The following is a 27,699-nucleotide window of genomic DNA, read 5'->3' on the forward strand; positions in this document are numbered from 1 at the left end:
TCTGAAAAATCTCTATCCCATCCACACACTACTCCTTTCCCCTGCCGAGTGAGTCACGCCTACCCCGAAAGGGAAATGGCTTAATGGTGTAATAATAATTTTCTTAGGCGACTACTTCGCCCATCGACCGAAATAATGTAGCTATTTGTAACGGAATGTGAGTACAAATAGTCTATTTTCCAGAGCTCGCGAATCGTGGAAAAAAATTGGCTATTCATACTGAAATTTTTTACACATAGTCACTGCCTTTCGAAATAAGTAAAAGAGTGGAATGCTATTTTTTTAAATTTTAGCCAGGGTTTTGACACAATTTCAATTGAAGCATCCATAGTCAATTAATCTTGATCATAATCATCAAACGCCAATAAACAACACATCAAATATTAATGTTACTGACAATTGTCCATATGAAAATCCATATGAATCGGAGTGTAGTTGGTGGTTTCAAAAAGAAACTTTACTTTTTCCAAAAACCGTTTAGTTTTCCTAACTGTAAATAAATTCTCTACCTGAATAAAGTTTCCATATTTTTATCAGTTAACTATTAGAACTAATAAATAATTGCACGTTCTGAGTTCTCAGCTCTTGAGCTAATGATTAAAACGCAATAGACATAATTATAAATAGAAAAAAAAACATTCCACATGAAAATGATCAAGAAGGATAAAATAATAATGTTTTTAAACCTATATTTATAAATTAAACGAGCAGTAAATTACTCTTTTTAGAATTATCTCAATGATTGTTTAAGTCAGCCTAGTAAAATCAGTCTTTTTATATTATTTCTTATCCGTCCATTTTTAATGCGAGATTTCGAAACAAAGATGAAAAACGAATAAATATTAAAGTCCTTGAGATGTATAACCTTCAGCATATCGATTGCTCAAGAGAATGCATTTTAAATCGTTTTGTATCAAAAAAATATGTTCAATAACTTGTCCTCAATTTATCGAACTATTAAAATGCCGAATTTATTTTTATGATTTTCTTGTTTGCAGATAATTCAAAGGAGGGACGATTATGGAGAACCCAGGGAAAACTTCAACAGAGACTGGGCAGATTACAAAAATGGATTTGGAGATCCCGCGAGGGAATTCTGGCTTGGAAATGAAAATATCTATATGTTGACGAATAATGAAGATTACATGCTTAGGGTCGAGCTTGAAGACTTTGAGGGTAACAAGAGGTAATAAATTTTTATTCTCATTTATTTAAATTTTTTAAATGAGCAATGTTTTACTCAGAACAAATTTAATGTTTACAATTGAAAATTGTAAACATTTATGAAGTACTTCAAATCAAACTTTATGTGTTTGACACTTTCAAATTGATTGTTTTTTAATTGAATAGTATCTTTTTCTATGAAATTCTTTAAGATTTTACAGTTTAGTTTTGTAGCCTTAAAATATAAGAAAATTTTTCACTAAAAACGTTTTGAATAAAATGATTTTAAATTAAAGTATTTGAAATAGCCTTGTTTTATGATAATCACGTTTCATATTGTACAATTTCTCATTGTCAGCCGTGATAATTAGGAATTTCTAAAAATGAAAAAGTTAAGACTGAAGACTTAAGAACTTGAATAATTAATCTGCATAATGATTTTATTTTAAAATTTCTGATCGCCAAATTTTAATCGTTCCATATTGAAAAATGTCAACAAAAAAAATCTATATCATTTAGAATATTTTTAATTGAGATCGACCCAAATCGGTTTGTATTAAAATTAAAAAAATTAAATTTTGTTTAATTCCAATTTTCGAAATTTTAAAATCCACGCTGTTTCTATTTTTCAGCTCCCCACTCCCCTTGCTTTGTCCATACGTTTAACTCTACCGTGTTCTAACATTACTACATACATGCACGGACTTTTCCTATGTTTGAACTAGGCCTTTGATTAATATAAAATTATTTTTATTTCACATTGTCGAAATTTCAATGTTTTATTTTAAAATTACTAATTTTTTATTTTTTTTTAAATTATAATTATTCAGATAATAGAGCTTTTATTTTTAAGAGTTAAATTTTTTTCATTAATTAATCAATTTATAACGCTTCTCATTATAAACTTGTCCACTTCGACTGCTTTTAATTTAAAACTGTCTAATGCCTCAAACTTAATAATGCTCAACTATTAACAGCTGTTAAGGTTATAATTTGAAATGGCCTTATTTTGAGTATATTGATAATTAAATGAAATAAACTAGAAGCGTTTTCAATTAAAAAATGGTAAGATGTTGAAAGATTTAATTAGAGAATGTTGAATTTCTATTACCATTAAATTGATTTTTATTTTTATGTTATTTTTAAAAGGTTTCATTTTTTAATTGTATAATCTTCAATTTTTCAATCCAAAATTACTTTTTTCAACACTCCTTATTCCACATTTTTATATTCGAACACTTTCAATTTAAAATTACTTAATTTGGAAATTCCTTAAACTTAAGGATGCTCAGCTATTAAGATTTACAAGTTTCAATTTTCCTTTTTCAAATATTTTAAATTGAACTAATTTAAAATAATTTTGAATACTATGAATTTCCTATTTTTCTAATTTATACCTATCGTTTAAATCTAAAATTATTGAATTTTTAATGAATTCAATTCAAACTTATCTATTGAGTCTTTAATTTTTCTAATAAAATGGTAGAATCCCGAAGAATTTTTTACAGAATTTTTCAATTTCAATCACCTTTTTATATTTTTTAGTATAGCACATGATTGTGATATTATTTCTCAAATATGTTTAAAGCCTAATTAAAAATTTTTTTAACAATAAGCTTTTAATTTTTCAATTTAAAAATGTAGAAATATGGAAAAAGTCATTGGCCTGTTTCTATTTTAATCAAGGGAGGGGGGGGGGGGTGCTCCTAAAATCGTCGGGGTGCAGCCCGACGGAGGTGGATCACTCCGGACTACAAATAGATTACCTCCGATCACAAGTAGATAACCGACAATTAGACTGGATTACTCGAATTATCCCAGATTACTTAAATTATTGCGGATTACAGGGAAATAAAATTCGGATCTAGTAGTACAAGTGGATACCCGAGTAAAAATGCTTTGAGTTGAATTCGGCTTGAATTTCCCCCAACCAAGACACGCTGAAGTATAAAAGTTTGATTTGAGCATGTCTCATTTTTGAGACGGAGACAGACTTCAATTTATGTCTTGGAGACAAGTTTCTTTGTCTTAAAGACATACATTTATCTCTTGAGTCGAATTTTTATGACTTCAACATGAGCGGTTTATAACTTCGAGTTATACCAGTCCTATCAAAAAGGGTCATTCTGACTGTCATAAAAGCTACTCTTTGTTAATGATTAAACAATCTTGAATTTTTTTATACAATATATATAGTCAATCAAGTTAGTAACGGATTTTAATTTGTACTATATATTTGTTTCACGATGATACCGAAAATGTTGTTTGTTTTATTCTCGTTTATAAGCAGAAAAATGTTCGGCCATCTGAGTCAAGACAAGGCTCGCTTTGAGATAAGTAAATGTCATCTTAGCCAAGACAAGGCTCGACTTAAGACAAGTCTTGGAGACGAAATTAAGAAATAACCAAGTCGAAATCAAGTCGGAGCATTTTTACTCGGGTTACTCAGGATTGCAAATAGATGACCTGGGTTTCAAAGTAGATCACCTAGGATTACCATTACCGTGGATTGCTTAGATTATTTCGAATTATAAGTGGATTATCGAGGATAAAAGTGAATTATACTAGATTTCTTTATATTACAAGTGGATTGCCGCTTATTACACGTGGATTGTCTCGGGTTATATGTGGATTATCTAGGGTTACAAGTGTGTTATCTAGGATTACAATTGGACAGTACGTGTATTACCAGTGGATTGCGCCAGATTACTTCAAATTAAAAATGTGTAACCTACAATTACAATTGATTGCTCGGATTACGCCGGACTACTTAGCTTACTCCCGATTACAAGGAGATTACAACGGAAAGAGAATGTAAAAATTATCCATAAATTCAAGTGGATTACCTAGGAATATAACCAGAAAATTTCTGTGTTGCAAGTCGATATACATGGATTAAGAATGGATTACCCAGGATTAAATTGGATTACATGGATGATCCAGATTACTTTGTATTAACAGTTTTGATAACCGATCGTATTGTGGTTCAGCAACAGATTTTCAAGGGCAAATTAGGCTCCAGTTAGCAATTATCAAGCGATTCACCTTTTTTTTTTTGAGTACGCAGTAAAAAATTCATTCCTGACAAATGTAACGTTGCCAGCTCTTTTATTTGTATGTCTGCATTTCTGTATGTATGGTTACGTTAATATTATAGCCACGCTAACTTTTGAAGGATTTGTCCAATCAAATCAGCCTCTGATACACTTCTTAAGGTTCCTAAAATTAAGGTTAAGTTCGTTAATTAGATATTTCCAACAAAAATAAAAAATCTAGAGCATTTTAAAAATTTGAAAAAAAAATGTTTTCAAATTAAAAATTTATTCTGAAAGTTTCTTATATATGGGTAGAAGAATTGCAAATTATCCCAATTAAATGTTCAATTTCGATAAAAATTAGAAAAGTTATCCCTCCTAGAAATAATCGATTGAACACGATTAATAACCATTAAGAGTAATCAAAAGTTGTATCGGTTTAAATTGTTGCTAATTGTGTCAATTGTTCCCAATCGGTGCCCTCTGCAATTTTCGTTTGTAACACACATGACACTCACGTGTTTATTGGTTAGATATTAAATTTTTAGTAATTTTAAAAAATGTTTTAAGTACAAAAAAATATAATGTTTAGGATGTATACCGAATGAAAAGTCAAAAGTATATGGGTTTACAACATGTAAAAATCGTACCGTTTAACGATGTGACAGGGATCTAGTATGTTTATGAAGTAGGCAGTTTGATTTAGCGGGTATATTTTTGTAAAACGTTTGTTTAAATCTTTTAAAATTCATATCGTTAAAATTTGTTTGCTTCACAGAGTAAAAAGCCGAACGTAAATAATTAGGGCAAAATCAAAATGCTGCATTGAAAACTTAACCTCTAACTTATAATAATGGATTGGATACCCAATTGAAAACGATTGGAAACATTATAGAAGGTAGGATGGTGCCAATATTTTGAAACTCAGACTAAATAAATTATAGGTAGCTCATTACATTTTTAGTACAAAAACGTATCCAATCGTTTTGAGTTTCTTCCAATATAACAATTTTGAATTTTTAAATAAGTTTGGTTTAAAATTCTTGAAAATTTCTAGTTTTAAATATTTAAAATATCCAATTTTGAATATTTCAAATAATTTGGTTTGCAATGCCTACTCATAAAATATTTCAATTTTAAAGGTGTCAAATTATTAATTTATAGTATTAGATTCATTTAGGTTTTATTAGGTTCAAAATTGAATTGAATACGTGCGGAATTCATCGCAACAAGTGGTTTTCTTTCCATAAGCACATTCATTTTTTATATTCTCTCCCTCCTGAAACATTGTGATTAATGGTCACATATTTCTGTAATTTTGGACACATTTGTTATTAAATATTTTTAAAAAAAGTTTGTTTTTGGTCTTTTTATCCAGTTGTCATTCTCATAATTTCATAAAATCTTATGTAACCGTATGGACGTTTTTCGACATTTAATATATCACAGAATAAGAGTTTAATTTGAAATTTACGAACTTTTTGAAACTTTGAGTTTGAAATGCTAAAATAAAGAAATGATTAAATTTAAACGTAAGTAGTTTAGAAGCCTGAATTTTAAATTGCTATTTTTGAAGTCTACATTTTTACTCATTCAAATCAAATCGAAACAAGCTTAAAAATGTACGTTTTTCATACATAAATTTGACATGACATAATTTTAAACTAAACAAAGTTAAAGGCTTTTGAATCCATATTGTGCAATTCCAAATGCTTTATTTATAAAAAGTCTCTAGAAGGCTTGTAATTTTTACATATATTACTGGACGTTTGAACTCGAAACGCTGTTTTAAATGTTTTAATTAAATATTTATAACGCGGTTTTACGCGAATCATTAGTGGAAAAAGTGAATTGATACTCTAAGGATTACCGAATATAACTTGACCGACATTGATGTAAATTCACTGTTCAATTAAGAAAAAATTTTGTCCACCGTTTTGAGTACTTATATTTCAACAAACTAAAAATTTAGAAAGTTGAATTAATAAAAACTTTTTTATTATAAGATGAATTTATGTGTTCATAATTGTAAATAATTAAAAATTGAGACCTCTTCCTGCAAAAAGATATTTTATTTCTAATTTAATTTTTAATTGTTTCAAGCGCATAATAAAAATAAGAATTTTGTTTCATTATTACAAAATCAACTTTTTCATTTTTATCGTTTATCTCATTTTATAATTTTAACATAAAATACTATTAGCACATTTTTTCCGTAGCGCCACTTTTATCTGGTAAGAATTATTTACAAAAGTTTTGTTCACTTTGTTTCATAATATATACTGTTTCAAATTTATATCATTGCAAAAAAGTAAATAACTGTCTTTAAATAATTCCCGCCGGACAAAAGTGCTGCCATCACGTGGCATATTTCAAATACCCCATTGGAAACAATTGCAAATGCACAATGCTCAATCGTTGTCAATCGTTTTGGCACAATTAAGAAACAAGATTCAGAACGATTGAGCTATTAGTTATATTGCTTCTTACAGATCTCAATTGATTATTTCTCGAAGGGATATACTTTTGAAAATTTTGAAAATGTTCAGTTTCAAAAGCTGCATCATTTTCAGAAATATGCAATTTTGGTTTTTTAAGAGATCCATAAGCTTAAAGCATTGTTTTTAGTATATTTTAACCAAATTTACAAATTATCTTAATGAAAATTTTTAATTGGAAACATATTATCGAGAGCGAAGCGTGAGTTTCGTAATGAGAATATAATCGTCAAAGCCGTAGGTAGGTGCTTTAAGAACATTCTTTAAAAATAAATCGAAAAGAATTTCAGTTGCAATTTATGGCTGTAATTCCTTAGAAGTTTAAATCATAGTTTTCGATTTAATTTATAGTATTTACGATATTTGAAAACATTTAGTTAAAGTGTACGCATTAAACGTACGAAAAAGAGCGCGAGAGCGTGCCCGCGCGCCGCAGGCGCGCTCAAACTTTGCGCGAAGCGCCGCGCGCAATAAGAATGTGCCCACGCAGCGGGCATATTTTTTCTTTTTCGTTCTAATTTATTAATTATTACTATAATTTTTTTTAACAAAATTCTTTAAATTTAAATTTGAGGTTAATGATTTTTATTCGAATTTGTCACGAATAAAACAAAAATGTGCGTCTTGTAAACAAAAGGCTTAACATAATTTGTAGGTTGTTTTCATGCTGAACAATTTCGTTAATAAAATATTTTTTATACCTCGCATAAAAACATCGAAAAATCTATCAGCGAGTCCGAAAATGTCGTGATTTGATGAAATCCGCAACTTGAAGTTTAATTTGTTCGCCAAAATGTCTTCCTTAGCCACTGTGGAGTGGTCCTGCGGATTACCAGAGTTGTTTCCCCCTCGATTATAATATACCATAATTCCTTAAAAATGGCTGAAAAGTTTTTTTTTGCTGAAGTAATGTCTTTCTGTACGAAAATCAATTTAGTTCTGATTATGACAGGGGAGTCCAGATCTTGATTTAAAGTGGAGGAAGGAATCTAAGTTTTGTACAAATTAGTTCATGTCTCGGTTAACTACTTCTTGTGAGCAGATTCATCTTGCGATTTGCCAATACCTTTAAAGGTCCTGGAAGCATCGATTACGCGAACAAATATATAGTTGCCTACTGGATTCGAGTAATAAGTTACGCCAGAAGCTCGTGCAGACTGACAATATCTGTTCTTATCGTCATCCACTATGTTCGAACTTCGAATATGTAAAGATTTTTATTATATAATCTTGATTTGCCCTCTGGCGACACTGGCAAAGTTCACTGAACTATTTTGCTTCATTTCTATTAAGCACAATTTCATTATCAATAAGAGAATCTAATGAAATATCTCTAAATCAAAGTGGACGTACCTAAGTTAATGATTTAAAAACCTTGATAATTGATTACGATAATATAGGCTCATTATTAGAAAAGAAACTTGACCCTTGATGTTTTATTTTAATTTTTGCTGATGCTATTTTCCAATGAAAGAACTTGCTAATTAAATTTTCCATCTTTCTTTTATAACCTGTATTAGGATAATTTGTATTATAAATGCCCACGATTCTTGATTCAAAGATTTAAAAAAAGGATCATCTTCCTTTCTACATTCGAATTTCAACACTACACTTCATAGACGATTTTTATCACACGGTGAACACGCGATCTCGTCCTGACACGAAACAGTCAAGTTAATGACATCGAAATTGGCCTGAATACGAAATTGCCACATAAAGCTTGTTCAACGTCTCGGCATCAATATCAGCGATAATTCACAAGCGAAGATATATTTCAATCATAAACTGGTAATGAATTAGAAATTAGCGATAAATCAATAATATTCTTGAAATACCAAGATTGATCTGATGTTATGTGTATATGGAATTATATTTTCTGCGATCATTTTTCTTTTTAACAAAGTTGTTTATAATGTTCACATAGAATCTAAAACTAATATGAAATTCCTAGCATTTTTTAATTTTTTCAAATATTTTTAGTGAATCGGAAACATTTCATAAAAGAAAACTATGGAATTTTTCTTTCCATTCAGGGCAAATAATGTTATAATATGTGACATCCCTTAAGGAAGGGGCCAACTAGGGTGTTCTAAATTTATATCACTTATATTTTTTCATGAAAGACCCCCCCCCCTTCCCTATTGGTCAATCTGTTCGATTTCCAGAAAAAATGCCTTCCAATAAGTTTGAAGCAAATGAGTACCCCCGTACCTATTATATCTGTACTGCCGCGGGCCTTGGATATTAACATGGGATTTTACATGGGAAAAGCTCAGTTTTTGAAAAAATGGAGAAAAAAGTACTTTTTTTAAACTTTTTGTGAATTAAAGTTTATTTGCTTCTTAAGAAATGTTAAAAAGTATAATTTCCAATCAGTAAGTTTTAATTTTGCCCTAAAAATACAAAATACCAATTCTATGACAAATTCATGCTGCAGTCGGTATTTTTTTGAATTTTTGCAACACGAATTATTTTTCGGTAAGTGATTTGAGTTTAGAAATATTTTTGCACTAACCTTTAATTATTTTATATTATTAATACAGTGAAACTCTGATACGAGACCGATTTTGGGGTCGACCTTAGTGGAGGATTACCTAGATAGAGGACCGTTTTGTAGAAAACGCTTTCGTTTGTTCACGCCTGAGCGACCGCCGCTCACCCCGCGCAGCTCCTTTTACTCCAACTTACGGCTCGGCGTCAGTTCTCGGAAAAACTCTATCAGGGGCCTCGTATCTAGGGTTCACTGTATTCTCTGAAACGAGAGACTCCATCAACGAACGATAAAATTGAAATTTGTTTGTTTTAGTTTGATATATCTCATACCGAAAACTTTGCAATTATTTGAACAGTTAATAATTATTTAATTGCCGCTTTAATAGGAAAGGTGCATACATTTTTTTTTCTTTTGCACGACGTCGTTTATTATTTAATATTTTATCTCAGAACCTTCACCCTAATTGTTCAAACAATAATTTTCTGTTGAATATTGTTTATCAGTACGTTATGAATAGTTCATTCATCAGATCTAATTTGTTGTGATAAGAAAATATTAATTATTAAGATAATTAGTGTGAAAAATTGGAGGAAAAAAATAGAATGTTCTCGACCTTTCCTATGAAAAGGCTTAAGTTATATTAATTTTAAAAATTACTGCAAACTATTGTGCAAAAAAATTGTGCAAAAAAATTGTGCAAACAAATAAAAATTGTTTAAATGATTGCAAAACATCTTAAGCAAAAAAATATTGACCCCAACATTCGTTAATTGTATCGTTAATTACAGAAAGTATTAACTTATCACGATTTAGTAGACAAAAAATTATACAAATAGAAACTAAATGAACAATTGAAAATTAGTCTAAAATACATAATTTCATATAAATATTTTCCGTGCACAATAATCGGGCATCGGAGGGTCAAAATTAAAAGTTACTGGATGGAAGTTATTCTTTGAAAATCCCTTGAAAAGTGACTGAACTTTAATTTATGGACAGGTAATAAAGTACAAGATGTATTGAATCTGTATTATCATCGGGTATGGTAATGAACGATCAGATGAAGATACACTGAAAAAAGATCACTTGATTCAAAGAAATGCAGTAGTGAATACGTTCCATCAAATAGTTTCTTGATCTAAAGATATTTGGCTTATAACAAAAGTGTGTTTTTTATTTGAAAAAAACTACTTCTTGAAATAAGAAAAATTGTTTTCGTTAAAAAGAATATTTGATTAAACTAATCACATTACGTATAAATAGAAATCCACATTTTCGATCTAAAATAACCTCAAATCTTATGACTCATATCACAGAAAATCTTGCCATTTGGCATGTATGTGAAAAAGTTTCTTCTTTCGATCTATCAACTAGCTTATTGGTAAGAGCACCCGATCGGCAGTCGGTAGACCTATGGTTCGATTCCCAGCGGAGCGAAGGAGAGGGATCTTTTTCATAGACAAAATTCAATATTTAAATTTTAGAAAAATGAAAAATTTTGAATTTGAGGGGTATCTTAGTTCGATAGTGTGGATTTATATTTTCGCGTAATGTGGTTAGTATCTTATTTTGATCGGCCAATACCATCCTCGATGATAATACAGATTTCTTAAATCTTATGACTGATATTGCAGAAAACTTTCCCGTTTGGCATAACTGTGACAAAAGGTCGTTCTTTCGATCTCTCCAATAGCTTAGTGGTAAGAGAATCAGACCAGAAATCGGTAGACATGCGTGGTTTGATTTCAAGCAGAGCGAAGAAAAAGGATATTTTTTTGAAGGTAAAATTCAATGGTAATAAAGTACTACTTTTTCCATTTTTTCGAAAACTGAGCTTTTCGGGAAAACGAAAAAATTGGGGTGGATCGTTCACCAAAGATTGAAAGTCGATTTTTATTTAATGTACCCTAGGGCTCACTTGATATTCACGTCTTTGTGAAGGATAAAAAAATGGTTTTTTGGTTTACAAGTGCCCTGGTATTTCTACTGTAGAAAATGTTTGAAATATGTTACGCTTAATACTTGTAATTATTTAAATACTTAACATGCTTAGGCGTCAAAGAAACCATATTTCAATATACAGATTTTTATAGAATTAAAATTACAAACTAGAGAAAAGTTTAGCCCAAGATAAAATAGATATTTACCCGCATGCCCAGATATAAGTAATTGATGAGTAATTTAATTAATTAATTATAATAAAATTTTCCGTAACAAAATTGTAATTAAAATTCTTTTTAACATTAATTCGTCAAATCTATATAAGCTGTTTTAGTATTGGATGCTTATCATAAATTGGAGCATCACACTACTAATGATGAAACCAATATTATAAACCACAAAAAAATTTAGCTATAAAAACAACGCCAATTAGACTTTATTGCCACTACAGTTTCCACTGTCTCCAATGTCTAAACTTTAGTGTTCCAGCAGAAGTTCAGCTAGTGACAGTTATAACAAGAAAGTTTTACACTCATGGGTGCTTGAAACTCTACATATCTCATCCAGTTAACGACTTTTCAATGCGGAATGCTGCACTGCACACTAAAAACTTGTAAATCACAAAACGTCGCGCGCGCGCGTGTGTGTGTGTGTGTGTGACGTGCGCCGAAGAAAGGGGGCTTACTGCTAATAATTGAGTTATTCGGCGAGAAATTGGGCTTTGACTCGAGAGCTCGACATTTCGTGAAACACCTCCCACCACTCACCACCCCATCTACGCGTCTCATCTATATCCCGTACATGAGCCGCGTCCATCACCTATCTCTTTCAGTATGAATGCATTGGTAAGTGGAAAGGGAAGATTTCGTGAGGCTTCCCTCTCTCCTAAAAGTCGCATCTATCGCGTCGACTTCAACCGCTCGCCCTGAAAAATCGCACTTTTCAGAGAAGCCCCCTTTCTTTGGCACACGTCACATATCTATGTATATATATATATAATTAAAAATTTGTCATAAGGACAACCGCAGAATTTCGCCGGGAGCGGGTGCTAATCTGAAAAATTGCACCTGCTTCCAGCGAAATCGCGTTAAAATTTCAGCCACAACCACGTCTCACAACCGTGAGATAGGTGATATATATAACGAACTGGAAATTATACGGTAGCTAATGATTCTCGTACACCGAATAGTATAATTATAACATTCAATTTACGCAGATGTTTCTGAGTTATAGAAATTTACTGATGGGAAAGTGTGAAATAGTAGACAGATTTAGAAAATTCTCAATATCAATATATCATGATTCAAATGAAAATTGATAATCAGGACTCCATAAATTTATACCTTTTTTCAAACCTTCTTTTCCACTAAATAAAAATAGGGTTAAGAATACAATTTAAAAAATGATTCCAAAATAGGCTCAAAAGAATATTTAGATAAAGAAAATGTTTGTATTCTTGTTGCTATCATATTGAGTCATGTCCTTTTATTTACAATCAGACTGATTACTTTTACAGCTGTCATCTTATACTCGTATGTCATTTCAAAGCCGGTATCACTAGAACGGAAACCATTGACCATTGACTAACTGATATACAGTACACACGTGGGTTATTTTCTTGGTCTGAAAAAATCGAAAGTCCCCAAAATATACACAAAGTTGAATAATAAACAAAGCAGTACGGCCTTAATATCGTTTTAAAGTATTAAAAACAAATTTAGTTTTACACTACTGACGGATAGTATCGGACCAATTTGAAAGCCGATAGCGCCGCCCTAAATATACATAAAAACATTTATAAAAAACCATTGGCTAGATGATTAAATTCTGCGTTAAAAAAAGCATTAGCTGAATTCCCTTGCCCTCTGGACGGCGCTATCACCTTACAAACTCAAGGTGAATTTTGAATAGGTCACTCGGATCAATTAACTTAATCCGGACCCTCAAATGTTGTTCAGTCAGTTACTATTGATATAATGGATGACTCGTCGATAAACTGAGATACTTTCATTGGAGAAATCTGAAAAAACTATTAACACAAGCCAATATCAAGATTGAAAGATTACAAGTTAAAAGTTTAAATTGTGCTTAAAGATTAAAAAATTTCGTTATAGGAAAGAGTGAGAATTGTAGATTATTAATTATTTTTGGTAATTAATAAAAGATAGTCATTTCGGTGATTAAAAAGGATAATAAAATACCGTATTTAATATTCATTTTCTCCAATCTTATCTTGAACTGAATTTGAATCTGCAAATTAGAAAGTTGCTCACCTCCCGATTAAACTCTCATCCTGTGTCCGACAACAAGAATCTAGAATCTCACAAATTTACGAGTTGTTGCTTCCGAGCAGGCACTGGTCATTACAAAGAGAAGTATCTTTCTGTTTCAGGTATGCTCAATATTCTCATTTCAAGATTTACTCTGAAGGAGAGTATTATAAATTGGAGATCGATGGATATGAGGGAAATGCAGGTGACTCTCTAAATGACCCATGGTATGGATCGAATAACAGTCCATTCTCAACTTATAATAGGTAAGCATCACTTTTCAAACCTAAAAATAATTTAAAAGTAATACAAAATATATAATTTTATTATATAACTGCGAAATCATTTTCAAATTACAACGCTCACAGCATGAGATATCGGCGGGATATTCCATTTATCTCCCAGGATATCGTGGGCATATCCCAGGAGATCCTAGAGATATCGCAAATAATATCGTACAGGGCGGAAATCTTGATAGCCCTGGAATGTCCCAAGGATATTTCAGACTATCCTCAGAATATCCTATTGATGTCTCAATTTTATATGCCAAAGATGTTTTCAAAATATCCCAATTCCATAATTTATAGTATATTACTGGAAATTCAGACGTACCTACTGACAATTATATTCATATTCAATCGTATCAATAAAATAAGAATTAATTTAACAATATTAGCTATTTTTTCGGAGATTTTATACAAAGTAAAACATCATAAAATACAATAATTGTAAAGTCCACCCTAGAGTCACTTTCAGATAAATTCCATCATGGATGTAAGTGTGCGAAAACTGTCATACAGTAATAAGAGGCAATTTAACAAAAGTCAATAATTTCTCGAATATTCGTGCCGGATTACAATGTATTCTCATTTATATTATACAAACCAACGCAGTACATATTAGTTTGATTTCTTTTTATCATAAAAATTGTTTTTGCCATTGAAAAGTGCGATCCCTAAACTGCGCAATTTAAAGGTACCAGAATAACAGAAAACTTTAGAATGATTAGAGATCGACTTGTTTTTTTTTTTGTAAGTAGACTGTTAATGGCTAAAAAAATTCTTCGCGTTAATAATATTTTGATAGTTATACTGAAATAGGATTTTGAAAGAAAGCGAACATTCGAGATTTCTATAGAGTGGTTTTTTGACGCACAGATGTTTGTGAATCTTTATGTTTTCTGATATTCTACATATTTTAATCAAAATACATTTCAGAAATGTTGCATTTCATGGGGGAAAAATGTGTATATTCCGCACAGACAATTGAGTGGATATCGTACGGGGTGGAAATCATTTACTTTTGAGGGAAACTAAAAGAGAATTATCCATTAAAAAAGAAACTAAATTGCAAAAGTATTTAAGGTAGTTATTATGCCAAAAATCAGGTATCTAGTAAAAAAAACTTTTATAATTTTAAGAATTTAAATAATATTATAAGGCATGTTTTTTAAAGAAAAAACATAATTTGGTATTAAAAAAGTTTGAATCTTGCCAGCAACAATTATTCAAACAATAGCTTTAGTATATTTTTCTTATCGTCAATTATTGCCAATTTTTAACAAACGATTGGATTTTAATAAATCATGATTTATTTTTTAGAGGGAAAAATTTCTTGCAACTTTAATGTTTCCAGTTTGAACACAAGTAACTAATTTCCAAACATAGTTATTTGATTAAAAAACTCTTTCTTTAAGAAAACTTGTTTTGAAAATTTCAGCTATACGAAAAATTACTTTCAAAATTGAAAAACGTAGAATTGTAGAGAAAGTTTTCTCCGGAAAAATAACCTATTAATAATTGGAATTCAGCCCTTTTTCAAAAATTGGTAATAAGTAACAGTAAGAAAAAATCCTATTGCGAAAAAATTTTCTTTTAGAAATAATTTTTTTTTTAATATAAAATTACATCATCATTAGCTGATACAATCCAATCAATCCAATCATCATTAATATTATTTTGATGTGAAGCTATTTTTCTTAGACGTGTGATTTTTGGCACGGCATCTACCTGAATGATTAAGAAGCTTTCAATTCCTCCACTTATTCGAAATTTTTCTAATGAAAAATAACGGAATAATAAATGTTATTCACGAGAATTAATTTTTTTCAAACAATTTCAGCTAAAAAGTGGCAAATTATCATTTATTTTTATTACTTTTTAAAACGACATAAATAAATTTTTCCATAACATTGGAAGATCATATGAAAATGATACCCATCATATGTTTAAAGTCAAATAATGAAAATAGGAATAGTTACATTTTGCAAAAATCCATGTATATAGAATATTTGGAAAATGATAAAAAATATCAAATACGATCGAACCTGCATTTTTAAATTTTTTTAGTGAATTCTTAAAATTATGCTAGTTAATAATAATAATAATAATAATAATAATAATAATAATAATATATGCCGCTCGTAATTGTATACCTACAGCATTATCGCAGGAGGTTTCAAACATACTGTAGGTTATTATTTGAATTAAATTATATGAGTAAAAAACGTTGTTTGTCTACCTTAATTTGTTTTTAATATTTTTGAAAACATATGTTTTCTTGGATTTTGTTAAATGTAAACTTTTTTTTAAAAAGTTGAATATTTCGAACCTAAAATTTCTTCAGCTTGGACCAAGGAGACATGCTTTCCCTTTTTTCGCGGGTAAATTTTTCTCGTATTGTTTAAAACGTTCCTAAATAGCGAGAAAAATATTCCTAAATCACACGAAAAATCCGGAAAAGCAAAATTATAACATGTTTCTTTGGTTCAAACTGAAGCAATTGCAAGTTCGATATATTTAACTTTTTTCAAAATGTATACATATGATTCAATCGTTAAACATGGTTATAATTTGAATAAATTATTAGAAAAGCATGTTGAAAGTTATATTTAATTATGAAACTCGCTTATTTTTAGTATTTTATAACCCGCAAATATAAATTAAATTCATTTAAATTAAATCTTTAGTGTGCTATAATAAATAATAAATTAAATGAAAGTCTAGTCTTAATTTAAGGCACAACGTTTTTGATTTCTACTAATTTTTTTGTAAAAATAGGCATAGAGCTTTTAAACACAGATTTGCAAAAGCGCAGTAAGTATGTACCTATCCATAAAGTTGTTTATAAAAGGGAAACTAAAATATTTTTTTATAAAACAGAATAGTGATAAAACTTTCATAAAATAGTTCTAAACAAAAAAGTATTTATTTTAAAAAAACTTAAACCGAAAAGTAATTTTCTAACTGCCATCCGAGGTATGATTAATACACGGAATTAAACTAGTTAAACTCTTTTTTTCAACTTTTTATGAAAAATGAATTGATTAAATTTGGTAAAAAAAATTTAATAAATTATTTAATATTATCATATTAATTGAATATATTCCTATTTTATTTGAATCTTGTATTACAATTTACAAAAGTTCGTAAGCGTAAATAAAATTGAAAAATGATGAAATGACTTGCAGGGACAACGACAGGTCATCCTTGAATTGTGCTTCAATGCTCAAGGGTGGCTGGTGGTGGAAGTCCTGTGGACGTGGACTCAATGGTCTCTATTTGAATGATCCTCAGGACCTCACAGCACGACAAGGTGAGTGTTCAGTCGAGTACCACTTCACTTTATGAATCGCAGATGTGTTTATCTTTGCTTTCATTTGCGAATATTAATTATATTTCAATATTTATTTGAGAGTTTCTTTTTGCCCATGAACAAGTAAGTCAAACTTTTTTATTTCGTCACTGCTGTCCTACTCAATCCTTGATTCATGCAAAAGGAATCTGCAAAATTTTAGATCGTTTTTTGTAAGCGGAATAGAAGAAACTAGATAATAAAAAAATTTGCTAAGTGTGGGGTTCGAACCCACGCTCCCAGTTGGGAACCAGAACTTAAGTCTGGCGCCTTAGACCGCTCGGCCAACCTAGCCAACTTGAACAATTAAATATTAGAATTATGAAAATGTTTTTCTTTTCTGCCGTTTTGAATGTATTCTACAAAAATATTTTACTTGTAATCAATAGAGGTCTGTAGATTATGGAATAATAATTTTTCATTCAAACGGTTTCAAAGCATTTTTAGCAATTCTTTTGCTGCCACACTTCCCCCTTCTCTTTTTTCTGCTCCACTTTAAAATAATAATGTTTCATAGACATGTTTTAAAATAGTTTTTCACCTTTTGTTTTTTCCAAATCCCCATTTTTTATCAACTCTAGTTTAAAATAATAATTATTCCTAATAATGGTTTTAAAAAGTGTGGCCAGTTGCCCCCCCCCCCCTCACTCTTCCATTCTTCAATTCTAGTTTAAAATAATAATTTTTCATGATAATTGTTTTAAAAAGTTTAGGCATATCATTATGCAACTCCCACCCTCTCTCCTCTTCGCAGCTGTCCGTCACAATGTATAGCCTCATCACGGTTTTCCTGCATTATTTGACGTCACTCATTTTTCATATCTTGTGCACGTATCTACATGAAGATTAGCTGAACAAATTAAAAACAACTGACGTAAAAAAATGCGAGATAACGGTTATTGCACCCAACCACTCGATTATTATGACAGCTGTAGCATATATGTGACGCAGATTCAAAAAATTTCGTATTTCGATACTGACCTTTAATATCTACTTATCATTTAATAATTATCTTCACTTTTTAATTTTTGAGCGAAAAATGAAAACAACAAAAAACTCATGTTTTCCATTGATTAAATTCGTCTTTTATTATCACAAAAGCTGTTATCAAAATACTCAACTTTCCATAGTCTTATTTGTTTAACAGTCAAGGCGTTAATACCACGTTAAGGAAGGAAACTAACATATTAAAAAAAAATAGAAAGACAAGATTCTTTATAATTTTGTGAAAAATTTAATTCGAAAGACTGTCCATAAACATTTGGAAAGCTTACGAAAACGCCTTTTACACCCTGAAAACAAAGTCTGATTTTAAGTTCAAGAACGGTCATGATTTATGATGTAAACAAAAGAAGACCATATCTGCTTAAATTCAGCGTAGGATAATAGCCTAGAAATAAGACGATGATAGGGCTGAAATTCAGCCGATAAAAAGACTGAAAATGACCCAGTGGGCACAAAATTTGGTGACGTCTTTACCACATCATTACTACATGGTTACGACAACTTTATGACATCCCATGTCCATGTCGTTAAGATGTCTTTACGAAATCGTAAACATGTCGTATGATTTTACGATGTCTTTACGATATCGCAAAGACACCAAAACGACATGGACATAGGATGTCGTAAAGTTGTCGTAAAGATGTCGTAAAAACGTCGCCAAATTTTGTGCCCACTGGGGAACTGCAAGTCAGAGAAACAGCTGAAATTCAGTCCTGCAATAGAAAATTTTTCGATCGTAAAGCAGAATATGCACTTAAATTAAGAAATACTCTAAATTCAAAAACCAGTTGTCAAGATTTCTTAAATTAAGGGCATGTGATACTTCGTCATATGATCAATCGGGTACAGTTACCCCGACTTTTTTTCCACAAACATGAAAAAAATTTTTAACTGAATTCGGAGATGCTATAAGATATGATAACTATTTTGCACTATTTTGAGGTTGAGATCATTTTTCTGCTCTCTGTCATTTTGATAATGTAGTTCTCTGTCGTACCGATGCTGCCGATAGCACTCAAGAATAATTATGGGCGAGAATTGTAACACACATAACCACGAAATACACGCACAATCAAACTTTGAAAATTAAATTTGTTTAATTAACCCGCAAAAAGTGTGCGGGGACGTCCGATAGCATGTTCGTTGTCATGCACCAAATTTTTAAGACAAAATATTTATTATTCTAGGAAAAAAGCGGCGGGAACCTAAAACTGGTAAAATCGATAATTTTCTAAGTATCGTAAGCCCTTAAGTCTAAATAAAAACTAAAATTCAGAGCAAGGATAGGCTAGAATTAGACAAAAATATATTAATACGGAAATGAAAAAAAATTTCATAAATTCGAATTTATATTTAAACAACTTTTACTAGGGTATATTTATTTGAAACAGTGAAATTGTTTTTATATTTCCCTATTAATAAAAAAAAACTTTTTTTGTCATGTTCTTGTGTTTTTGCCAAAGCTGAAAGCTCAAAGAACAAACATAAGTACACACTGTATTTTTTACATGAAAATACATTATCTGGTATAACTCACTCCAGATATTGCACTTGTCACATCACTCAACTCTTGTCGCATCATGAAATTTATGCAAATTATTCAAATGGCGTCGCATACAGAGAGCCGCGAGTGTGACGTCACAACTTAAAACTTTCGAGGACTGAAAAATAGCTTTATTGCAGTCTTTTTACAGCTCAAAGTATCTTCATCCTAAGACAAGACAATTAAATATTTCTTTAACCCGAATCCGCCCACAGTACCATATATGGTACGCTGCACACGTAAAACGAAAATAACTTTTGCTGCCGTTCTTTGAGCTTAAAACCCATGTACCATATATGGTACGCCCTTTTTTAATTTTTTTTCGTAAATACTGATGAGCATAGAATGCGAAAAATGGTCGAAATTACCGATTTGGCAAATTAGCATTGTTCAACTTCGAATCGCTGCAGTTTATAGGTACGTAATAAAAATTTGCGATTTTTATCTCTAGTACCAGGTTACATTTAATGTAAATTGATGCTCGAGACGAAAATCAAAATATTTGTCTTCAATTCCTGAAAAACTGCAACGATTCGAAGTTCAGTGATGAAAATTGGTCAAAATCGGCAATTCCACCCAACTTTCTTACATGATATATCTGTCTCTATTCATCTAAAATATCTCAAATAGGGTTTAAATAGAGCACTTTCATCATATATTCAATTGTTTCTGCAAAATCTTTGCAACTCAATGTTTAACGAAGTTATATATGCTCTAAGGCAAGAATGTTTTTTTGATGCGAGTTTTCTAGATGGACACACAGTTTTAATCAATAATGTATGTTGAAAAAAAAACAGTCAAAAACTTAATTGTCGGTACCGGCAGAGCATCCAATATCTAAATATTAACCGCTTTCCTAAGACTTAATTTCTCCACACAAAAAACCAATTGAGTTTCTATTAAAACGTAAATGGAAAAATATAGTACAAGAGAGCATAAATTTCTTTTCCATATATGGAATGTCGAATCGAATAGAACTGGAATCTCCTGAATAATGGATTGGAAAACATCCGATAAAGACCGACTTTTTGTGTTTCAGGAATCGTCTGGTTCCGCTGGAGAGGGTGGGATTATACGTTGAAGAAGGCCACGATGATGATCAAACCGAAAGGTTCAGTGACTGCGGCGTGAAAAAAATCACTTTACTCCAGAGTCTAAAGCAACTAGCGCCCTTTATTTCTTAAGATAACTTTCTGTTTAAGTATCTAATGTTAATGGCTGTCGCCTGCGGCCCTAGATATACTTTTCGATCGAGAGAAAGGACTCGCAAGGTTACACGCCCCTGCATTCGCTACTCTGAACAGTCGAAGGAACTGCAGGGCAATTTGTAAAGAAACATGATTTCTTGTGAGCAATTTCTGTAATTTTCCAATTCTCTATTTCATTCTTATGGCCTATGGAAATCGTCGCGTAACTAATATGATAAAACTGAGGCTAAACGGAGAAGCCACTTTGTCTAATTTGTTTTATACATAATCGAAACAGTACAATGATTTTCTGAAAATGCCGTCTTTTCGGAGAAAAAGGTGCGTGAATTGTTCCGCTATTCATCTAAAGAGGGAGTCTGTAAAACCGAAATCATTAATTACCTCGGTAAAACCGAGAATATTAATCATCTCTGACCGAGACGTTCACCAAGTGCCTTTTTCGCCAAGTGCCTCGCTCTTTAATTTCCTCTGAATTCAGATAGCGGTTTAAACGTGATACTATATGCGCGTGCGTGAAACGACATTCAAATAATCCGCCAATACATCTCATTGATGTTTCACGCCAAGACCTAGAGGCGTAGTTTAACCATGCAGTGGCTTACTGAGCACTCCATGTACCGTGATGCCGGAAATAGGATGAATTGTCTTATTTCGATTACATAAAAAATAGAAGTTTCTCCGGAAAAAGCGGGCTTTTCCGAAAACCTTTGTAATCTTTAGATTATGTGTAAAAACTAGACAGAACGGTTCCTTCGCTTGACCACAGTTTTACGATCAGAATTTCTCGAGGATAGCCAAGGGCCTTAAGGGCCCTGGAAATTGAGGCAAAATCGTAGAAATACGATTCAGGGCAAACTATGAAGCCATTTTTGTCTTATTTTTTGTATAAACACTCTAATGAGTATAAAAACTGTCGGTAAAGGTTGCTTTTTTCGGAAAAATTATATTTTTCATGTAAAAATTAGAAGAAAGAAATTTTCCTCGACACCATCGTTGTAGTAATGTGTCCTACTATTCAGCGTAGCAGGGAGCAAGTAAGGCCATTTTAGAGCTCAGATTTTCCTTTGGGCGATCCTAGCAAGAAAAGAAAAAAAGGCCTGGTACTACTATGACCTAAAGTAATTCATTCAGGGGCGAACACACCGTATACGAAAACTAGGGGCCCCTACCTATTTGAGTATGTGACTTCCTAAAGGGTACAATTTTCGGAAACTTACTCCTAAAGTAGTACCTTGTACATTAAATGCCAGCATACAAGCTCTCTGTATAAAAAGGCAGACTGTACAAACATGCAAGACATCAATTATCTGTGTGGCCCTATTTCCTCCGAAAATTTAACAGATTATACACAAATTTTACATGTTTGCACAACTCAGGGGCTGTCTACAATAACCGGTTATATAGAAGTCTATAAGTCTAACGCTCCGTTTTGTTGACGAAGCGAGGGCTTGCACACAAAGGTTTCAAATGTTAATTTTGCAAGCATATATAGAAATATGAAATGTAATTGCGTATCTTCCTTTCTGCATGAAAGAACAGTAACGCAGGAAGAAGTCCTCATGCACTAACAGGTTTCCGAGATAACGTTTCATCGAAAGGACAAGAAAGTCCCCTAATTAGAATATCTTAATTCACTTTTCGAAATCTTGGTCAGTTTTTCTTTAAACATTTTAATCATTTATTATTGAACATTATGACAAATTTAAAAATCGTATTTTTTGTTTGAAAATTAAGATATATTGAGTTGACAAAACATTTTTTTTTGTACAAATTGGTCTTTTTCCGTGCAAAATTAATCTTCTTATTTGCAAATACAAATTCTTGGTTGAATTTATTACAATTCTTTTGCTTGCTATACAAAAAGCAACTATGTTCTTAAAAAGTCATTATTTTCTGTTGAACCTTACATCATTTCGTTGGAAAATTAGTATTTTTCGGTCGAAATTAACTCTTTGTCTTTAAAAATTAACATTCTGTATTGCAAATCTCACTGTCTTCTCATAATTAAATTTATTTTCTTGAAAAAAGTGCACAATTTTTTTACAAAAGTCTTCTTTTTGGTTGAAAAGTCACCTGTTTCTTTGAGCATTAATTCATCTCTTGTATTAAAAAATATTATGTACATACTATTATATATAATAGTTTTCGTATACGGTGTGTTCGCACTTGAATGAATCACTGTTAGTCATATTAATTCCAAGCACTTTTTTCTTTTCCCGCTAGGATTGTCGAAAGGAAAATCTGAGCTCTAAAATGGCATGGCCTGCTCCCTGCTTCGCTGAATAGTAGAACACATTACTACAACGATGGTGTCGAGGAAAATTTTTTTCTTTTAATTTTTACATAAAAAATATAATTTTTCGAAAAAAGCGGCCTGTACCGATAGTTTTTATACTCTTTAGAGTATTTATGCAACAAGTTAGACAAAATAGCTTCACCTTTCGCCCTATATCTTATTTTTACGATTTTGCCTTGATTTCCAGAGCCCTTAAGTAATTTCTCTCTAGAAATTTCATTTTAAGTGAATGCGTCATTTTGTAAAAGTGCCTAGATTTTGTTTAAGTAGATCCAAATTCTAGGCAGCGATTGTAATTATGCAGTTTTTGGTTCAAAGATCCTCTGCGATTTAATCTGCATAAGCCATCTCACAGTATTTTAATATTTTAATATCGTAAGGCATGACTTTGTCGAATGAAAAATGTGGTCATGATATCAGTAATGGTTTCCAGTTTATATAAGGGCCGCTAAACGCAGCTTTTCATGAAAACAGTTTCAAAAATTATACGAAAAATCCAAATTGTTAAGTTTTTACATCAACAGTTTAATTGGTGAATTGCACTTTTAGAAATTTTTGACGAAAAACCACACCGGTGCTTATAAATTGTTACTGTTATGTTTTACTTGTGACGGTTGATAATTTCTTCACTGATTTTATCTTGAGGAAAGGCCAAGACGAGAAGTTAGAAGTCAGCTAAAAAATTTTTCAATATAACGATGGATTATTAGAATAGCTTTTATTTGAAATATTTTTAAAAACTCGAATTTAAAAAAGAATGATTTTAAAACTGCATATTCATCGTTGTATTGAAAACTCCTAGAATTTTGTGTACATTTTCCTCTTATTTGGAAACGTGGTTGAGCAAATTAAAAAAACTCTATAAAACTAATATATATTAATTATTAAGAATGATCAAAGTAGTTGTAGCAGCTGGTAAAACAGGTGAATAATTTATTAAATTTTGTATTGTCTTCACTTATTGTCGCTCAAATGTATATTTTACTTTTTTTTAAGAGATTCGCTCAACCAGCGTGCGGTTAATCAATAATGGATTAGATGTAGTAAGCTTAGTGTTTAATGAATTGAGGCTATCGGGACAATGATGCAATGTCCAAATGATTTACAAGCTTTTTCCAAGAAATTCTTAAACTGCAAGAGTAAATAATTTGTAGTGGACGCTAACGTAAAACAGCGGTTTCAGCATTTCTTTAAGGGTCGCACACAGAAAGATTATACAATATACACAATATTAATTTTAATTTTTCTACTGTATAAAACATGCGCACGTCATTTTTTCCTGGAAAATCACCCTCACTTCTTCCCTTCTCACAAGTCATCACCCTTGGTATGTTTATTCTGGCACGAATAATAGAACTAGCAGGACCCTTTCTGTTTCTTTTTTATTTTATTGGATTCAGTCACTGCAGTGAAAGAACGTCTGTTTTCTGAAAAGGCTATTCCTTACTAAAAGCATGTAAAGCTTTTTAAAAAATGCCTCCCTGTCCTTAGAGGAACTTCAGAATTTAAGTAAAATGGAATGTATAATATTTAAATTATATTGAGAGTATGAATAATACTTACTTAATTCTATAAAAATTTATAATAACTTCGTAACTAATATTTATAAGCTTCTATTCGCAGATGCTTTAATTTGAACTTTTCCGTGGGAAATGAGATTCTCCGGTTTAAACGGATAAAAATTTGTAGACGAATTTTGTATATTGCACTCTTTTCTACAATTTCTTCTGATTGAGAAGACCTTACTAAAATGAGTTACGAATGCAGCTTTACAATTGTCTTAGTCTATTGTTTGGATGAAAAATTAAATAACTGTAAATAAAGAAGATGACTAAGTATTAAAATAAGATGTAAAAAGTCCTTTAATAAATGTATCTTTTGTAAAATACAAATGTTGTCTTTTTCAATCCTGTAAAATCTATCCTTCTTATAATAAATGCATAATTATCAAGAATTTTATATTTATGATGTCTTTGTCTTTAATCACGTTATAAGACTCTTTTTTATTCAGGGCATATCCAACTCCCCCACCCCCCAGTGGGCACAAAGTTTAGCGACGTCCTTACGACATCGTTACGACATCTTTACGATAACTTTACGACATCCTATGTTCATGCCTTCAAGGTGTCTTTACGATATCGTAAATAAGTCGCATGATCTGACGACGTCCTTACGACATCGCAAAGACAGCGAAACGACATGGACATAGGATGTCGTAAAGTTGTCGTAAAGATGTCGTAACGATGTCGTAAAGACGTCTCCAAATTTTTTACCCACTGGGCCCCTTCTTAGGTAAAATCTTATATTTTTTACTCGATATATCAACGATATATCAAATTATTTTCACTGTCAACGACTGTTTGAAAGATTTGAAAGATTTCAAGGTATTAAAAAAAATGCAGGATGTTACAAAAGTTGTAGGGTTTTTGAAACAATTCCAACAGATTACGAGAAGATTCACAGATTTCAAACGATTCTAAAAGATTTCAAGTGTTTAAAGAAATTATCTGACACAATTTCAGATAGAACCTCAATTCTTTCAAGGGATTTTAGAAGATTTCAATGGACTTCCTGGATTTCAATTCAATTTTAAGAGATTGTCTGATATGCCAATATCTACCAAAGGATTTCATCGAAATTTTAGGGACTTGAGCGGTTTTAATGAAACAAAAACGATTTTCGCGGATACTAAAGGATTTTCAAAGATAGTGAAGTATTTGATCAAATCATGAAAGATGTGATTTTAAAAGATTTATAAGGAGTTTGATGATTTCATAGGATGACAAAAGATTTTAAGTGATATTCAAATTCAAAAGTATATCCACGGATTTTAGAGAATTTCGTAGAATTTCTAAATCATCATCAGAATTTTAAACGATTTCCAAATTTTATAAAGGGATGTAAAAGATCTCGATTAATTAGATTTTAACAGATTTTAAGAGATTTTAAGAGATTTTAAGAAATTCAGAAGAGGTTCCACAGATTTTGAAGCTGCTTTAACGATTTCCAGCGATGTCGTAACATTTAGAACTATTTTACGATTAGGATACTAAGAGATTTGTATGGGATTTGGTATATTCAAAGCGATACACAAAAGGGATTTCCAGAGAGATCTATTTTTACAGATATTTCACGATATTATTGTTAGATGTGCGATCGAAGTGTGTGTTACTGCGGCTATAGGAAGAATGTTTGGTGATGCATGGTGGAATGATGAAATTCAGGCTGCCCAAAAAAAGCAAAAAAACAAGTGTACAAGAGAACTTTGAACATCACAGGTGTTAGCGATGAGGAAAACAATAGACGTAAAAATGATAACAGACACAAACAGAGGACACTCAAACGACTAGTAAAGGAAAGTAAAGATAAAATTATAACAGAAGAAGAAAATAAAATACAAAACCACTCTGAAGGAAGCAAGAAACTGCTATATAAAAAAGTGAAGGGAATTAGAAGTACAGAATTTTTGAACATGAGAAATAGTTAAGGAGAAATTCTATATAATGCAGCCAGGATACTAGACTCTTTAAGAGACTATTTTAGGGGACGATTCGGAGATAAAATAACAGGACACTACAACTGCACTGTAGAACACGATAAGTTAGAAAACTCAATTGAGAAAGTCTGCGTCATTTAGGTTAGGGATATAATTGAGGACTTAAAAAACGGTAAGGCTGCCGGTGTAGACAGTATGAACGCTGAAATGCTTAAACATGGTAGCGAGTACATACCACGTAGACTGTGCGAATTGAGAAATTTATGTAACAAGAATAGAGAAGTCCCCGATGATTAAAAAAAAGCGATTAGCGTACCAATATACAAAATAAAGGGAGATAAAACTACAATAATTACAGGGGGATCAAATTATTAAGTACTGTAAGTAAAATATACTTAAAAATGCTTATTCGTAGGGTAATTAAAATAACAGAAAAAAAGGTATGGGAAGTCCAAAGTGGGTTTATGCCAGGAAGGTCATGTACGAATCCAATACTTAGCTTAAAGAAAATCACAGCAAAAAGTTTGAGAGTAGGGAAAAAAATTCTCTGTGCATTTGTTGACCTATAAAACGCGTTTGACAAGGTCGATAGAAGTAAACTTTGGGAAGTCCTGAAATATTATGGAGTCAATGGATGGTTCCTACAAGCTATAAAAACAATATATACGGGTAGAAAAAGGAGTGTAAGGGTAAATAGGAAATTGAGTGACTATTTCGATATTATGCAAGGCGTTAGACAAGCATGCGTTATATCTTCATAGCTATCAATATTGTTCACGAACAAGTGTTTAAGAATGACCCTTTTCGACGAAAAAGGTGTGGATCTCGAAACAGTAAGGATACGTGTGAGCGTTCGCAGATGATAAAGTTGTTATGGCAAAGACAATCGAAGACTTGCAAAAAATGTTGAATAAACTGAATGCAAGCATTAAGAGCATGGTCCTTAACATTAACGCAAATAAAACAAACACTATGGTGTTCGAAGGAAAGAGTAAGAAAACAATATCGAGGCGTCCCACAGTGGGGTGAAATCGGAAAACGAGGTTCAAAATGACATTTAGAACGCAATTATGCACCGATTTTAGAATTTTTTTTTTTGAAAAATTCAGAACTAAA

General features: G+C 31.4%; 1 protein-coding gene and 1 non-coding gene across 4 annotated transcripts in view; one reads left to right on the forward strand and one right to left on the reverse strand.

The window, feature by feature from the left end:
- LOC117177854 (angiopoietin-2) overlaps window positions 1–24,928 on the forward strand; it is a 275,542-nt gene extending 250,614 nt beyond the window's left edge. For all 3 annotated transcript variants that reach the window (XM_033368873.1, XM_033368874.1, XM_033368875.1), the window contains 4 exons: window positions 999–1,186; window positions 13,525–13,668; window positions 16,872–16,996; window positions 20,623–24,928. In XM_033368873.1, the coding sequence (XP_033224764.1) occupies window positions 999–1,186; window positions 13,525–13,668; window positions 16,872–16,996; window positions 20,623–20,714 (549 nt within the window). In that variant the 3' untranslated portion in view covers window positions 20,715–24,928. The remainder of the gene's footprint in view (window positions 1–998; window positions 1,187–13,524; window positions 13,669–16,871; window positions 16,997–20,622) is intronic.
- Window positions 17,246–17,329, reverse strand: Trnal-uaa. Its single transcript has one exon. It is a non-coding gene; the product is annotated as a tRNA-Leu (tRNA).
- Window positions 24,929–27,699: the final 2,771 nt, after the last annotated feature.

Source organism: Belonocnema kinseyi, chromosome 8 (genome assembly GCF_010883055.1).
Source record: "Belonocnema kinseyi isolate 2016_QV_RU_SX_M_011 chromosome 8, B_treatae_v1, whole genome shotgun sequence".
In the NCBI taxonomy this organism is placed as follows: Eukaryota; Metazoa; Arthropoda; class Insecta; order Hymenoptera; family Cynipidae; genus Belonocnema; species Belonocnema kinseyi.